The 18,635-nt window shown below is 34.6% G+C and overlaps 1 protein-coding gene across 2 annotated transcripts in view; it reads right to left on the reverse strand.

Moving 5' to 3' along the window:
* Positions 1-16,779, reverse strand: part of LOC118838138 (arylsulfatase L-like) — a 32,221-nt gene extending 15,442 nt beyond the window's left edge. Inside the window, exons 1-6 of one of the 2 annotated variants that reach the window (XM_036745355.1) lie at positions 16,757-16,779; positions 14,400-14,549; positions 13,753-13,874; positions 10,735-10,857; positions 8,091-8,514; positions 2,949-3,085 (exon numbers count right to left, since the gene is read on the reverse strand). In XM_036745355.1, coding sequence (XP_036601250.1) covers positions 2,949-3,085; positions 8,091-8,514; positions 10,735-10,857; positions 13,753-13,874; positions 14,400-14,549; positions 16,757-16,779 — 979 coding nt within the window. The remainder of the gene's footprint in view (positions 1-2,948; positions 3,086-8,090; positions 8,515-10,734; positions 10,858-13,752; positions 13,875-14,399; positions 14,550-16,756) is intronic. The other variant, XM_036745356.1, reaches the window with a different exon arrangement.
* Between the last annotated feature and the right edge of the window lie 1,856 nt (positions 16,780-18,635).

The raw sequence follows: 18,635 nt of genomic DNA on the forward strand, positions 1-18,635 counted from the left end.
TAAAACATGTAAAGTGCTTTGCAAACCTGAAGACACTATGAAAATTTTGGTTGTTATTATAGTAATTATTAAAGCTATTAATTCAGAAACATATTTGAGCTGACTTGAACTAGCTCACTAGAGCCAGTTGTTAAGTTTTCAATGTGAGCATTTATACTTTAGAAATCACAAAGATCCCTCATGGAACCCACTCAAAGCTCATATGTCTTTGGAAGAGCGGGTGGTCCTGAAAGTGCCAATCAACTCTGATTAGTTAACAGTTAATGAGAGGAGGGTTTATTCTAATGGAGGCGGGGAACATGACCCTGATTGCTCAGTCTTAGACACAGAGACATCTCTTATGCAGACTCTTATGCAAATTACCCCTGTCTAGGGTAATCTAGACAAAGAGGGGTCCACCTCTACTCAGACCTGGATGACTAAAACACAATGGGCCAGATTTCACCAATTCATCTAAACTAAAATTCCTTTACCTTTTGATCAGGTCTAAACTTTTCCAGTTGGGTGTATGAGGTAAATAAAATATAAAGACTTCACAGGGAAGATATGTATAAATATATATCTATATCTATACTAAGAAATGTCTAAAAGTCAAGAAATAGGGAAATAGGGAAGTGGGAAAATTCTGAGGCCATGAGAGTCTGATGGCTCAGCCTCTGGGAAAGTTTACCCTGAAACAAAAAGTTCTTTCTTACGGTTCTGGTTTAAAGATTTGCTCAATAAGAATAGGGTCACTGTGACCTGCTTTCCTTTACTGTAAATGTATTGTAAAAGAATGGAGAGGGTCTCCCCCTCCCCTTGTCCTATTCTCCTTCTTTATATTTATAGATGTCACCTCAGTTGTAATCATTAACTAAGGGAATGGGAATCGGAGTTTCTGTAACTCAATTTCCTAGTTCTTTGTCTAGTTTTCGTGCTCAGATTGTAAGCCCGCCTCCCAGCCAATGGTGAGAAGGGTCAGAGGTGGATGGGAATTCTCTTGTGTTAGGTATAATTATTGGTGCTTTGCCCCTTGTACTTTGCTGCCTTTGCTGGTTCTGCTCTGTGCTAGCAGAGGATGCCCTATTCTCGAGAATGGAATAAAATTTATTTCTGTTCCCACCCTGAGATGGCTCCTTACTATAAACGAACTTTTAATTGGTGAGGGTCTTTCATCCCACACAAGTGTGTCCTGCCCAGTATTTCATCTCATTATCAGCCCTGCACCTCAAAGGTTGTCTGAGTAGCCTACAGAAGATGATTTCTAAATGAGAGAAAGGAAGTCCTAATTTAACAACAATTTAATTTAATTTAACCTTAGTCTTAATTTAATAATTGGCTATTAATATAGGAGAGAAATAATCATTTCTCTCAGTTGATTGTCTAGACTTAAGAAAGGCATGAAGAGAATGTTCACAATTAACTTAAAAGTATGTTGTATATATATATATATATATATATATATATTTAATCAGAAAGTCAGTCAGGTATGGGTTCTGCAAGCTAGCATGTATCTCACAGCATGAAATGGGAAGAAAACTCTTTGACATCTATAGCACGTGTGCCCCCATCCTCCACATTTTAGCCACAGTTGTATCCACTGGAAGCACAAAAAAATGGAATATATTGATTTCCCAGAGCACTTACATGCTTCTTAATGTACTTTGTCTTCCATTAAATTGTAACCTCCTTCAGGGCACAGACTGTTTCCTTTTTTTTGTATCCCCAGCACTATGTAGTGTCTGGAATATAGTGAACATTCCTAAATGCTTCTGATTGATTGAGCCCATGCTTATCCCTCCTTTGAATAAGCCACCAATTGTTGCAGAGGTCTCAAACCACCCTGGAAGCCATAAAACTCTCCAGTATGGCTAGGACCTGATTAAAATGTAATTGAGAAATGTTTAACAACATAAAAAATACAATACAATGGAGATGTCAATTTGTGGTTTTCTAAATGAATATGCAGCCATAGGGATCTGCTTCTATTTGTATTTGATACCATTGATGTATAGGATATGAATCTGACACGGTTGAAAAACAGAATTTTTTTATAAGCACAAAGAATTTCAAATAACACATCTAGCTTGAAGGTATAGATAGTGTCAACCTCTAAGCAATACTCAATGTTAAGAGAAATATTAATAACCAATGATTTGGGGAGATGCAGAGTTCCTCCTTTTTTTAATGACCTCATTTTTAAAGCTTAGTCTGGAAGGTTGAACTTTCTCCTAAATCATAGTCAGACCCCACCCAGCCTTACAAGGAATCTAATCTAAGGTGACTTCGTGCCCAAGCAAGTTTGGGTGGAGGTAGGTCTTTTGTCTATATTGCCCAGGGCTGGGGGTGAACTGGGCGTAAAGATAGTCTCTTTGTCCAAGGGAGTGACATGAGGTCACTCTCCAAGCTCCTCATTGGACTGAACCTACTTCTCTTTGAGAAGTCTACCTCTCATCAATTGTTAACCAATCAGAGTTGATTGCCACCCTCAGGAACCTCCACTTTTTCAAGGACATGTAAGCCAGGAGCCCACTGCCACGATTGTCTTTGGTCCAAGACAGAGATGGCCAAATGACCATTCCTTTGATTGACAAAATGCTAGCATTATTAAGAGAATGATTAATTACCCAGAAACTATGTCTCTTGAATTTTTTAAATGTCGCAGTATCACCTTACTAGGTATTGTGTTCAAAATGTTCAAGACAATATGAAGAAAACTGATGGATCTTGACAGATTTGTTAGAATAATTATAATACAAAGGTAATAGTGATCTGGATCTCATAATCTAAATATACACAAACATTTCAGAACTTTAAAAGTTTACTTATACATTTGGCTTTATCAAATATTTAGTAGTTACTTGTATTTTACTTGAATCAATCTACTCTTTCTACCCTTAATATTGTTTCCCTAATTGATCTGTTGACTAGAAAGCAAGAATAATTTCTATTTGCATATGTTTACTTACCCACCATCCAGTCCATCTCCTCTACATTATCCCCATATAATCCATGATTGCTACTTTGAAGAAACTTCTCTGTAGTAACAAGTGGTGTGTGTACATGTAAGAAGGAAAGGATGAGGAGGAAAGGCCCATGCTTGTTCCTAAAATTAAAAATATATATGTGTGTGATATATATATATATATATATATATATATATATATATATATATGCATACAAACACATACACATGTATAAATACTTTAATTGTAAAAATGGATAGAGAAGATATAAAATGCTGATTTTAATATTTATGTAGATATTCTCAAAAATCAGTTATTTATATGTGTTGCTTTGTCATCCAGTCATTTTTCAATTGTGTTTGACTCTTTGTGACCCCATTTGGGTTTTTTTTTGGCAAAGATATTTGAGTGGTTTGCCATTTCCTTCTCCAGTTCATTTTGCAGATGAGGAAACTAAGGCAAAGAAGATTAAGTGACTTGCACAGGATCACATAGCTAGTAAGTGGCTGAGGCCATGTGTGAATCTTCCTGACTCTAGGCCCAGCACTTTATCCACTGGACTACTTAGCTATTCATGTGTTGCGTAGTATTCACCAAATAAGATTAGCCAAGGCAATGTGGAACAATGGAAACACATTGGCTCTGGAGTCAGAGGACTTGGTTTCAAATCCCACCTCTGAAAATTTCTACCTATCTTCAAACCCAACCTCTGAAACTTTCTACCCTGGACAAGTCTCTAAAGGACTTGTCCAGGGTAGAAATCTTGAGTCTATCAGCTTCTGTACATCAGTATAGTCCAACTCAAATAGAAGCACATCTCCATTGGCTTACATTTCTTCATCTGTGACTTAGTTATATTAGATTGCCTCTAAGGGTTCTTTCCTCCTCTAGCTCTCAGATCATATCAGTTTGTGTGAAGAAATGAGAACCAGTTAAATGTATTTTAAATAATAAAACATGCTAATATTTTGAGTACCTATAAGAACGACTTAATTTGTGCTTCCATTTCATGATTTGAATTCTATTTTTTTATTATAAAATTTCACTTTCTTGTATTTTCTTTTCATCTTAGAGGGAAGAAGAAACTTGGACCTTTTGGTCCAAACTTTAGGTATATTTCCATTTCTTAAGTATTTCTTCATACCTTGAATTTTGGTCCATAGAATAAACTGGACCATTAAACATTTAATAGTTGTTGGTATCAGGTGCTAGTGATTGTAACCTATCAGAAGCTTGTTTTTATAATTAAAGGACCCACATTATACTGTATTAGAATATAGAGATAATACTACTAGGCCTATAGCCCAAAGAATTTTTTTTTCCAGAGGTAAAGATTCTAAATGTACAAAAATATTTATAGCAGCTCTTTTTCTGGTGACAAAGAAATGGAAATTGAGAGAGTGCCCATCAATTGGGAAATGGCTGAAGAAATTATGGTACAAGAATATAGTAGAATACTATCATGGTGTGAGAAATGAAGAAAGAAATATTTCCAATAAAACTTTGAAAGACTTGTATGTACTAGTACAAAGTGAACAGTGCCAGGAATATGATTTATACTATAAAATCAATAGTGTAAAAATGAAAGATTTTGCAGGACTTCAGGACTCTGATTAACATAATTATCAGCTGTGATTCTAGCAGATCGATGAGTTCTTCCCACCTCCCGTCAGAGAGGTGATAAACTAACATACACAAAGTAAGGCCCATATTTTTACTAACATACACGAAGTAAGGCCCATATTTTTGGACATAGTCAATGTGGAAATCTGTTTTGCTTGACTGTACTTATTTGTTAAAAGGGATTTGTTCCCTTTTTTTTTCCCCCACAGGGAAGGGAGGAAGGAAACAAGCATTTATTAAATGCCTACTATGTGTCAGGCACTGTGCTAAATGCTTTTACAAGTATTATCTCATTTGATTTTCATATCAACCCGAGAGGTAAGTAATATTATTATCCCCATTTTACAAATGAGGAAACCAAGGCAAATGGAGGTTAATTGATTTGCCCAAGGTTAGACAGCTACTTAGTTTCTGAGACTGGATTTAAACTCGGGTTTTCCTCACTGAAGACAGTTTTATTCCCATGGCCAGTTAGCTGCTTGGGGTGGAGAGAGTAAGGGAAGAAAAAAATACTTCTTGATAATTGAAAAAAAGAATTGATCTCAAAAAAAAGAATTTAAGGATAGGGTCTGGATATGTAGTTTCAGTGTTATAGAGAAACCAGAGATAAGGAAAAATATTTCTACCAATGCATGTCAGTACCTTCTCTTTAATTGATAGTCTTGGAGTGTTACCTAGAATACTGAGATGTTTAGTGATATGTGCTGGTTCACTTAAATAGGATATGTCTGAATCAAGACTTAACAACGATAATCATCAAAGAAGACAGCAACTAACAACAAACATTTATACGGCATTTGGAGGTTTGCAAAGCACTTTACAAGTATTTTCTCATTTTGTCTTCAAAACACCGCTTGGAGGTAGGTCCTATAATTATCCCCATTTTACTGGTGAGGAAACTGAAACAGGCAGAGGTTAAGTGACTTGCCTAGGGTCATGCAGTAAGTGTCTGAGGCCAAATTAGAACTCAGGTCTTACTACCTAATAGCCACCAAGGTCTTCCTAACTTCCAGGCTTACTGTTTATATACTATACACAATGCCTTTCTATACATTATAGCGTATGGAATTATGTATTCTAAACTATTTTTACTTAGTTCTCTATCCTCTGTCTATATTTCCACAAAGAAGGAAAGTTGAACTATCTATTATTTTCTAGGTGTTTCTTTATTGCCAAATTGTCTCTACAAGGCATCAGGCCTGGAGTCAGGAAGATTCATCTTCCTGAGTTCAAATCTGACCTCAGACACTTACTAGCTGTTGACATCAATTTCCTCATTTGCAAAATGAGCTGGAGAAGGAAATGGCAAACCACTCCAGTGTCTTTGCCAAGAAAATCACAAATTAGCTCACCAGCTCCAAAGAGTCAGACGTGACTGAAAATAAAAACCAAAACTGTTTCTTGTTGGTATACAAGGTCGACATTTTTTGGCACCAGCACTGATTTAACACAAGGACACGTAGCATGAATATAAATTCTATTCTGTGTCATGATTAAATGCCTATTTATCCCCTTTTCAGTAAACTTTCCTATTCCATTTGGGCTTTGGAATACCTTAAACCTTGTTTCCTTTCTGATCACCTAAAACTTGGGTAGGCAGAGTCCAGCTTCTGAGTTAAGAATTCATTATTTCATAAAAACTGCTTGGAAAACTGGAAAATAGTATGGCAAAAACTGTGTATAGACCAATATCTTGCACCATATACCAAAATAAAGTCAAAATGAGTTCATGATTTAGGAATAAAGACTGATACTATAAGCAATTTGGGAGAGCAAGGAATAATTTACCTGTCAGATTTATGGAGAAGGGAAGAATTCATGACCAAACAAGAGACAGAGAGCGTTATGAAATGCAAAATGGGTAATTTTGATTATGTTAAATTGAAAAGATTTGTACAAACAAAGCCAACGCAACAAAGATTAGGAGGGAAGCAGAAAATTGGGAAAGAATTTTTACAAACAATGTCTCTGATAAAGGCCTCATATCTCAAATATATAGGGAACTGAGGCAAATTTATAGGAATACAAGTCATTCCCCAATTGAGAAATGGTCAAAGGATGTGAACAGGCAGTATTCAGAGGAAGAAATTAAAGATATCTATAGTCATATAAAAAGGCTCTAAATCACTATTTAAATCACTATTGTTTAGAGACATGCAAATCAAAACAGCTCTTAGGGACCCCATCTCTCCTGTCAGATTTGCTAACATGACAAAACAGAAAAATGATAAATGCTGGAGAGGATGTGGGAAAATTGGAACGTTATTACATTGCTGGTGGAGTTGTGAACTGATCCAGCCATTCTGGAGAACAACTGGGAACTATGCCCAAAGGGCTATAAAAATGTGCATACCCTTTGACCCAGCAATACCACTTCTAAGGCTGTGACCCAAAGAGATCACACAAGTGGGAAATGGACCAATATGTACAAAAATATTTATAGCAGCTCCTTTTGTGGTGGCAAAGAATTGGAAATCAAGGGGATGCCCATCAATTGTAGAAAGGCTAAACAAATTATGGTATATGAATGTAATGGAATACTATTGTGCTATATGAAAGACGAGCAGACAGACTTCATAATAACCTGGAAAGACTTATATAAACTGTTGCTGAGTGAGGGGAGCAGAACCAGGAGTTCATTATACACAATTACAGACAAATGGTATCTGTAAGGACTAACTTTGATAGACTTGGCTCTTCTGATCAACGCAAGGTTCAAAGATAGTCCCAAAAGACTCATGATGGAAAAAGCTATCCACGTCCAGAGAATGAATTATGGAGTCTGAATGCAGATTGAGGTAAACTATTTGCTCTCTTTTTTTTTCTTCTTTTTTGGTTTTGTTTCTTCTTTCTCATGATTCATTCCATTGGTTATAATTCTCTTTTACAACTTGACTATTAATGTAAATAAGTTTAATGCGAAGGTATATGTAGAACCTATATTGGATTACATGCCGTCTTGGGGGGAGGGGGAAGGAGATGGAAGAGGAGAAAATTTGGAACTCTAAAACTTGTGCAACTAAGTGTTGTAAACTAAAAATAAAAAAAATAAATTAAAAAAATAAAACTTGGGTAGGAATTTTGGTTTCATACGTACATAGATTTACAGCTGAAGGGCTGTCAAATCTTATCTAGTCCAACTTCCTCTTTTTTTCTTTCAAAGAGGAAACTGAAGTCCCCAGAAGCAAAGGATCTTACATCACATAGGCAGTAAGTTGACCATATCACATTGTTTCTAGAGGAATAGTATGGCATAGAAGGATGACTCAAGAGTCATCAAAACCTGCTTTAGCCAAAACTGAACAAATCTCATTTACACACACACACACACACACACACACACACACACACACACACACACACACACACACACTTATTTAATTGTTGTTTATTTGATTAAAAAGCCAAGATGCCTTTGTGATGGAAACATTATTTGCTTCCTAAGACTATATGAACTACTCTATTTTTCATCTACCTGACTACCTGGTATAATGTAGACAGTATGCTATGATTATAGCTTACCTTTCAATAAATGAAACTGCTTCTTTCAGTATAAGGGAGGTAGTTCTTTTGAAGATCATTGGTTGTTCAGTAATAGTATGGTTTCGCATCAGAAAACAGTCTCCATACTTAATCAAGATATGAAGGAAGTACCATGTCAGAAAAAGTAGGAAACCAATGATGGCAATGCCTATGGTTATCTTCCATGGAACTGACAATATGCCAGTGAACCTACCAATGGTAAATGTAAATATAGCCAGGACTATGATCTGAATATAAAAGTAGAGTCTCATCTCCAGTTTTGCACGCTTCTCAGATAGTACTGAGTATTCACAATCACCCATTAAGGAAAACGGCATTCCATAAAAAAAGTCAAAACCATGGTTCAATGGATGATGACAGTGGTCAGTTCTGGATTCACAACTGAGTCCCAGGTGCCATTTTCCTGAAAATTGAAAGTTAGATTGTTAAAACTGATTCCATTATCATGACCGATACCTGCAGTGGCTACTGTTGTACACTATAATTGTAGACATCTTGTTTAACTCACATTTCTCAGTAAGAATGGAAGTTATCTCTGGATTCTTCAACTCTGACAGGAATAGAAAGGCTACAAATTATGACAGTGTTTTTAAGTCATATATCTCTTATCCAGGGATCTTATATTACTTCACAAATATTAATTAACTTTTGGTTTTTTTTGAAGTTAAAAAAAGACACTGAAATGATTTTTTTAACTGAACTGCCATGGCTTTAGGAAGTCAGGTAAATTATTAACATTGCTATGCTATCTACCTCCAGTGAGAGAACTGATGAACTCTGAGTGCGAATTGAAGCATAGTCTTTTCACTTTATTTTTCTTGCCTTTTTTTTCTTTTTTGCAACATGGCTAAAGTGCAAATATGTTTTGCATGACTTCTCATGTATAACTGATATTACATTGCTTGACTTCTTGATGAGTTGAGAAGGGACAGAAGGGACACAATTTGGAACTTAAACTACAAAAAAAAATAATGCCAAAAATAAATAAAATCCTGCCATTACTACTTTAAAAAATAGCAAATTCTGAGAATAGGCAGAGTTTTGTCAATAAAGTAGAAACTCAGAAAAAAAATTAAAATTAAATTCTTGGTGAAAATACAAATTGGTCCAACCATTCTAAAAACAATTTGTGCTAGAAAAGTGACTAAATTGTATATAACTTTTTACTCAATGATAACTCTGGTAGCATATACCCTAAGGAGATCAGAGATGGAGAGATAGGTTCCATGAATACAAAATATTCATAATAGCATTTTTTTTGTGGTAGCAAAAAATAGGAAATAATGTAGGTGCCACAAATTGGGAAATGGCTGAATAGGTTGTAGCACATGAATGTAATAGAATATTACTACATTATACAAAGTAAATATGAAGAATTTATGCAAGCTTGGGAAGACTTGAATGAATTGATACAGAGTACAATAAGTAACCAGAGAGCAATATACATGATGATTAAAATAAGGCAAAATGAAAAATAACACACACACACACATCAAATTAGAATTCATATCAACACAATAGTCAGTCTTAGCTCCAGAGGACCAGTGATAAATCAGAACTTTATTTTCTCAGATGAGGGTTACTGTATTCTGGATATAGAATGAGGAATGCATTGTTAGGCTTAATCGATGTGTCATTTTGTTTTACCTGGCTGTACTTCTTTGATACAAAGGAAATGGGTCTACAAAGGGAATGTGAAATTATAGTACTTTTCAAAAAAAAAATGTACCATTAAAATGAAAGCCTGAGCAAAACTTCTCTCACTTCGAAAAGTTTTCATGCTTATTCAAGCAGAGGGCCTGAGACGGCCAAGTGATCTCACAGAGTAAAATCTTTGTTATTTTTCTCAGTCATTTTCAGTTGTCTCTGACTCTTTGTAACCCCATTTGGGGGAGTGATTTGCCATTTCCTTCTCCAGCTCTTTTTATAGATGAGGAACTGAGGCAAATAGGGTTAAGTGACTTGCCCAGTGTACTACAGCCAGTAAGTGTCTGAGGCCAGATTTGAACTCAGGAAAATGAATCTTCCTGATTTCAGGCCCAGCGCTCTATGCACTGACATGAGTAGGAGGGTTCAATGCCTCTACTAGTTTCAGTGTTCTTACTGATGGAGAGAGCCCCTAGTGGACACATCCGAGATGCTTAATAAATTAAGCATCGGGGATGCTTAATACATTTCAAACAATTTAGACATCCTGTTTAATATTATGATTACTACATTTTAATTAGTATATCTGGGTATGCAATGATGATAGTGAACAATGACCACCTTTTTCTGTCAAGAATAAGTTGTTGTTTCTTGGACTTATTTCATGTTTGCTGCCCTATTCACAGAAAAAAAAAAGTAATTTGGTCACAATTATTGTATTGAAGTTTAAATGTGGTCATCTTGCTTACATATGGGGAACTTTATTATGAATGATTCTCAGGTAAAGTAAGAACCTATGGGTATACACATACACATGGGTACCCACATAAATTTAAGATTTTAAATGATATTATTTATGATACCTTAATGTGCTTTATTAAAAAATTCTCACACTTCAAATTTTATCCCTACATTTCAAATGTTAGACTTTCTCTAAACTGTAATAGTACGGATGCCTTAAAAAAAATCCACATACCTACAAATCCAGTAGCATAGCCTTCTTTTTGTAGTATCTTTGCAAAAGTTGTTTCATTGGAAGGGAGCCCTCCAGATGCTCCAGTCCATTGAAGAACAGGAAGGCCATTATTGGAAGCCATGCCTTAGAGGAATGTGGTTTATAATGAAATGATACTTTTAAAAGAATAATTTGCTTTTATCATGTTCCATAAGTTACTAATAAAACTTTGAGAAATATTATAAGCTTATCAGATTTAATTATTAACTTACTATTTAGCTTTTGATAAGAAAAAAAGTTGACATATTTAAAATGAGAATAATATTGTTATGCTTTAAATAAGCCATAAATAAAAATCAGGTCAGTAAATCAATTGCATATAAGAATTAGAAAATGAGCATTTTTTACATATGTTCAAATTTCACTTGACTTGATATTGTATGTAAAATAAATCAAAAGATGCTGCATGATACCATAGAAAGAATCAAGTTCCTATTGTCAAAAGACCTGGGTTTGACTTTTACTAGCTCTGCACCTTTGGGCAATTTATTTTTTCTCACTGTGTCTCAGTTTCCTTATCTACAAAATGAGGAAGTTGGATTGCCTCTAAGGTCCATCTCCGACTTAGAGTTAGGATGCTAAATCGTCTTGGTGTCTAAACTAGTTTTGGTTGGAATATACAACTCTGAGATTGATAATTCTTTCAGGCAGCTAAGATTAATCCGAAAGTCATGAGACCTGGGTTATAGCCCTGTTTCAGATAAACTAATAATGAAATCTTAGAAGAGAACAACTATTGCAGAATACCACAACAGACATAATGCAATATGGCTAGGAGTATTTCAGGAGGGCTTCATGGACAGGGTAATGCTTCATCTCTCTGGGCATTAGTTTGCTCACTTGGAAAATTAGGTTATTAGACTTGATGGTCCTAAAGGTCACTTACCAATCTAAAGTTATATTATTTTATGAAATGTCTGCATGACCTAACAGTAAATGCAGAATCCAAAGATAGATATAGGCAATACTTAGAGAAAATAAGAAAATTACTAATTATGAAAAATGTTTTATTTTATTTATCATGTTCTCTATTTTATAGAACACAATATCCTTGAAAGTAGTAATTGTTTCTTTTTTTTCTTTGTATACCCAGAAACTATCATAAGAGCTTAATAAATAATTGTTGATTGTTTGACCCTCTCTATGTATTACAATGGACTCAGGTTTTTTTCATAGTGTCTCACCTAATTCCTTGTGTTACTTTAAATATTCATTGTTTCTCACCAATTCTTTCACATCATAGCTTTTTTTTTTTTTTTACTGTAGGATAGAACCTCATTAACATAGTTGGAATCAGTACCCTAGGCCTCTTTCATTTTGTTGTACTGTTATCTGTAGAGTTGGACATCACTGCAAAGGGCAGCAATCTGGGGCAGAGCATCATTTTATTGTTAACTAGAAGAAAATATGGTAAAATTTATTCAGTGGGAAAGTATGTTGTCTCTTTGGAATAGTGAATGGAAAATATCTACTCAATTTACATTATTTATCCCTACAATGTTGCAATAACAACTTAGATACTCTGTCCTGTTAACTAAGCCTTCCTTAATTTCTTTGTTTGTACCCTTCTCTTTCAACATTGTATTATTTTCAATTTGTCTTTCAACTCTACCACCCTCAAATAAGTGTAAGACTATAAATTTATTAGCCATACCCAGTTTAGATGAAGAACATGGCTATGACATAGCTCATCATATGTTATGGTTCTACTCTATCCTTGTACAAAAAGTAAAATTCTTTTGTTAAAGCCAGAAAAAATTAAGAGAATTGAAGTCAATTTTTCAAATCATAGAAGATATGCTAGAATCTTGGCAGCCTGAGAAAGCTCATTGTAATTCCAGATGCTCACATTAGATAATACTGTGTATCAAAACAAAAATTCTCTGGATCTTGGAATGGAAAAGTATGGAGATAACACAATAATTTATTGGGAGAAATTTGTATAATCCTTGCAGAACAAGAATTGATGGAAATTTCTGGCAAGTCCAATCTATTTTTAGAAAGCTGTTCTGGTTGTGATGGGTTGGTAGATTGGTGTGACTTGCTGCTGAGAGCTATATATACTGTAGACTAAATCAAGGAAAGCATTCAGTTCCATTTCGTTCTCCAGCACTAAAGGAGATATTAAATTTTAAACAGTTTCTTCACCTTCCTAGAGGAGGATAACAATGTAATCTTTACCAGGAGGCAGAGACAAACTCATCAATAATTCTTAGAAGTAACACGCTGAGATGTTGAATTGTAGTAGTGGCATATTAAGATTTAGATCTGGAAGGGGTGTTAGAGCTCATTTACTACAACTCACTCCTTTTACATATGAGGAAATGATATCTCAGAGATGCCCAAGATCATAGCATTAATAATTACCAGAGCCGTGAAGCAAATCTCAGTCTTCTGATGCAAAATTCTCTGTTATTTTCATTATTACACACTAATGCTCTTATTTGTCAAAGAATGGAAAGAATTTAAGACTAATTATATAAATTTTGGATAGCAATTATAGGCATATCAAAAATAAAAATAGTTTTTTTTTTGATAAGATCATTTATGAGATGACTGATTTTTTTTTTTTTTTGCTTTTTGGCAGGGCAATTGGGGTTAAGTGACTTGCCCAAAGTCACACAGCTAGTACATGTGTCAAGTGTCTGAGGCTGGATTTGAACTCAGGTCCTCCTGACTCCAGGGCTGGTGCTCTACTCACTGCGCCACCTAGCTGCCCTGATGACTGAATTTTAAAAAAGTCTAATAGAAGAAGAACATGAATTCTGAAAGAAAAAAAGGAAATGGACATTGGAAAAATTCTATTACACATTCAGTTTTGTATCAGGGAATAAGAAATTTATGTTGATCATAGCTTTTGAAGATCTTGGTACTTCTAAATGTTCGAGAAACTAGCAATTTGATGAGAATTTTTAATAATATTTAAGAAAGGATAAATGGGAAATATAGATGCTGTGATGATCTAAGAAAGTTTCTAACCTGATCGAATAGGGTATCTTCCAGTTAAGAAAGCAGCTCTGCTGGGAGTACAAACAGAAGCTGCCGCTATGTGCTGAGTAAGTTTCACTCCTTCATTTGCAAGGCTGTCAATATTTGGTGTCCTAGTAAGAAAAAAAATGATATGGTTTAACTAATTTCAAAATGAAATATAAATTATGCACATTTGCAAAGAAAAAAACTATTGAATTTTGTTATATTTAAAAATATTCATATATAGTAAAAGCATCTTATTTATCAGAGACCTCTTAACTAACACTTTATGTATTCACATAATAATGATTTAAGTTCTCGATGTTGACACAACTCTGAAGCATTCTAATCTCCTGTAGAATATCTACAATCAAAGAAATATTAATTCAACTCAAGTATGTATTAATTTTTTTTAATGGATTAGTAAACTTCATAAAGCAGGCCTTCCCTTCATCAGTGCAGATCTCAATCAGTTTAAAGACTTTGTGTGACTGCTTTTGAGGGATTTATTTTTCAAAAATTTGTTATAACTTGTCTCTGAAATGTTTCTCTATACAGCTTGAATTGTCTGGTTCACTGCCTAACCATTCCTTTCATCTTTCCAGTATATCATGTATACATAAAGTGAAGCAGAGAGTTAGTTCTTTCTTCCTTACCTTATTGTATTGTTACCATAGCAGCCTATGTCTCCAATACCAAGATCATCTGCTACTAAAAGAACAATATTTGGCTTGAAGTCAGCTAAATAACTTGATTTTGATGGTTTCAAAATCAGAAATGTTAGCAGCGTAATGGACAGAGAGGTCCTGAAATACAAGGTAAAGAAAATATAACCCTGGGATGTGCTGGATCCAGCTCATTCCACCTTTAAAAACCAATTATTAAATAGTATGAATACTTACATCTTGGAAACTAAAAGTGCTAAAAATTAGAGCTTGATTTATAGTTCTGTTCATTTATAGACTTAAGAAAGTAATGGAAAAAATGTTAAAAAAATGCAGATTACACTAAAAAAAAGTCTTTTCTTAGAGGGAGGTGGGGCTGGCCATTCAATATTTACAAGCATATCATTTAATAATCCCACTTTCTGTAGGTACTCCATTTTCCTTAAAAAGAAAAAAGTGTGTGTGTGTGTGTGTAACTGGTAACTTCAGGATATAGAAAAGGTTGAATTCATTGCTTGGACAAATTGAACATGTATACAACTTGAGGCACCACATTTTTGAAAGGACATTGACAAATTAGAATGCATTCATATGAGAAAGACCAAGATGGAGACTAGAGAGCAGGTTATATATGACTCTGTTAAAGGAACTGAGAACGTTTAGATTAGAGAATAAAAGATTTTGAGGAAATACTATAGTTGAACTCAAATATTTTATAAGACAATTTGTGGAAAGTGGATAAAATTAGTTTTGGTTTCTGAGGGCAAAACAGACTTTGTATAGAGGTAGATAAGCTTAATATAAGGGTGAAAAAAATCACAAACTTTCAATAATTTTAGGTATCAAAATGTAGACTGGGCCATCTTAGGAGGTAGTGGATTTCCTTTCCTCCTTAGAGATCTAATGAAGGCTGGAGGATTGCCTTTTCAGGAATGTTGTAGAAGTGAGACGCTAGACTGAATGCCTTTCCAAATGTGAGATTTCATGAATGTTTTCTGTGTATATACATGTTAAACAAAGTGTAAAACTTAAACAAACTGAAACAAATGCAGTAAGCATAACCAAGAAAAAGATAGACACAACTATTACAGCTATGTCATTACAAAGAACCAAAACAAAAACACCACCGAAAAATGGATGCCTTAAAATTATAATGACCAAGTTTGGCCCCAAAGTGAGTGATGTTAAAATATATCTTCCCCTTCTTTCTTTGCAAATGTGGGGAACTGTGGATATAAAGCACTATGTATACTATCAGACTCATTTGTTAGTTATGTTTAATCTCTTTTTCTATCATATTTTTTTTTATTCTTACTTAGAAGTGACACCTCTCTGGATAGGAGAAAGGGAAAGATGTATCTGGAGATGAAAGTAATTTAAAAATAAAATATATCCATAAAAATAAACCACCACAAATTTATGGGTTTAACTATTTTTTTCTCAGCACGAGTGTAAGAATAAAATGAGAGCCTCTTTTCAGATGGTCACATTGGTTGTTGATTGGAAACTTTATTCAGGGATTTGTAAGGATGCATACTCCTGGGAATTTTTTTTCCAATTAAATGGTACATAATTGGTGTTGGGTATGTGTAGAGCTTGGTCAGAACTGAAGTGGTAAATTTGGGCAAATGAGAGAGAAAAAATCATTTATTACAGTGGAATAATTAAGACTTCTGATACCTCTCCTCACAACCTAAAATTATCTTATAATTTTAATGTGAAAGCATTAACTAACTTTGATTTAACAAACCTTTGAGTCAAGAGGGAATGACACATTTTGTTTATTCTTGATGGGAGGATAAAACCTCTCCAAAACCACAGGGATCAGTGTTTTGGCAATATCTATAACTCTTTAAAGACAGATTATCTACAGATGCTTTGAAGTAAAGGGAGTTAAGCCTTCATGCATCTGTCAGCAGTTACTGGTTGTTCTTTCCCTTCCAACAAACACAGTCTGTGCCAAGACCCGGGGATCAATGGAAGCAGCAGAGTGCCATGTATACAATAAAATTTAACAAATTATACTTTTTAAAGAAGTGATGACATAAAATAGATTAATTTTAATAGTTCTCCAATCAGCTCCCAAATATTTGTAAGTCATTAGAGTTTTATGCCCCTGTGTTTTAAGACAGACTGAGGTAGAGCTCACTTTCAGTTTACCTTTTGTTTTTTCCTAAGCCTAGGAAGCAAAAATTTGAAATATATATCCTTTTCCAGATACTCAAGACATTTTCTGATGATGGAGCACACCCACTTCATCAATACATCAATACAATAGAAAACCACATCAAAATATGTAAGGGTGAATAAGGATAAATACATAATTAAGAATGTTATACTTATCTTACCAAGAATTTTCCAGATGCAGCATGCTATCTGCTTTCTTAGGAAGAAGAAATCAAGGTCCTGTTAGCATGCACCAGAAACGAAACAAACAAAATATGTAAAAGCCACCCAGGAGGTTAAAGTAAAAATAAATAATTAGAAATTTTAGGTAGATATGACTCCATTCCCTCACCCACAATGACCCCCTACCAAGGGCTTTCTTGTAGTTCTTAGTTAACCAGTTTTTAAAGGGAGTCATGGAAAACTCTTGAAGAAAAAAAAGTCCCCCTTCTTAATGAAAACCTAAATGGAAAAGGTCAGTATGTTGGAAGAAAAGGAGAATGAACAGTAAAGGAAAATTTCAGATGGGAAAGAATTAGCTTTAAACACTAAATGAATAGAAGAATTAAATTATTTAACATTTACATTGTATAACGGTGGATATATTAGTGGGTAAAAAGTAAAGTAAAATTCCCAGGACTCTTATTCAATTAGACAAGCTTCTGTGGATATGGTGTGATTTTAATAGGCTTTGAGAAAAGTAAGTGATGGAAAGCTTCCAGTTAAGTGAAGGGGTGTTTCCTGCTTTAATTAATTCAGCAAATATTTACTGAGCACCTGTGAGCAAGCCATTGTTGAAGGGGTACAAAACGTCATGAAATGTGAAATGTGGTGAGTGAGGGGGACATGGATTCCAGCATCTTCTAGATATAAAGTTACTCTACAACACTAATCACCAATATTTGTCAATGAAAAAGCAACTCTACCATTTGATTCAGTTCTAATCATAGTAAAATTCACAGTGAGCCCTTCATGCTGGTGTTAATGACCAGACACAGTACACCAAGAAGGTGATCTTCCAAAGTCCTGTTTTGGTGGAGTCAATGTGATCTGAGAGGTATTTAAAATATGGTTGGTGTGAGTCTGGAACAAAACAAAATGAAATAAAACAAACAAATAACAAAGGATCTTCCTCCCTTCCCTGCAGAACTGGGAGCACAATAGGTACAAAATGCCACGTATACTGTAAGTGTAGACAGTATGTCAGTTCAGTTTGATGAATAGCTTCCTCCCCATCTCCCCTCCCCACAAAAGATGAACACCTGAGTAGGGGATACAATATTAAGAAATTAATGATACATAAAAGCAAAATCTATCAAAAAAATAAGAAAATATTTTAAAATCAATAGCAAATCCAAAGGTCTTCCTTTTGATTCAGCAGCCCCCATCCTAGGAATTTACCCTAGGAAATTCAAAGGCAAAAAAGAAGCGTCCATAAATAACAATTTTTCATAGTGACACTTCTTGTGATAACCAAGAACTGGAAGCAAATTGGTGTCTATCAACTGGAGAATGACTGAATAAACCACGACAATGAAAATGAAATATTGTACCATATGAAATTATGACAGTAATTCAGAGAAACATATCAAGATTTGGTTGAATTGATGCAGACTAATGTAAGCAGAACTGGGATAACAATAACTATAGAAAAATAAAAAACATTAAAAGCAAAAGGAAGTATGGGGTATTATAATGATCAACATAATGACTCAGTCCTGGAGGACAGATAGTGAAATATTGAAAATGCTGAATAATTGAAAATACAGAATAATTGGTATTATGAAATTACTATACCTGTCAGACAGATGGGGGACAACACAGCACAGGGAGTTGCATAGGCTTTCAGATTAATTACTGTATTAAGCTGTTTTCCTTTGTTAAAAAGGAACATGAAGTACAAGGCGTGGTAGTGAGGTGGATGCTCTAGCTGGAAATGTATATGTATTAAAGAAAAAGGATGCTAATACAACAACTAAAGCACTACTCCCAAGACAAAGTTCATGGGCCCAATTTGAAGGATAAGATATTGTGAAATGAGACCTTTCTTTTCACTCTCTA

The sequence above is a fragment of the Trichosurus vulpecula genome, chromosome 2 (assembly GCF_011100635.1).
Source record: "Trichosurus vulpecula isolate mTriVul1 chromosome 2, mTriVul1.pri, whole genome shotgun sequence".
NCBI lineage: Eukaryota > Metazoa > Chordata > Mammalia > Diprotodontia > Phalangeridae > Trichosurus > Trichosurus vulpecula.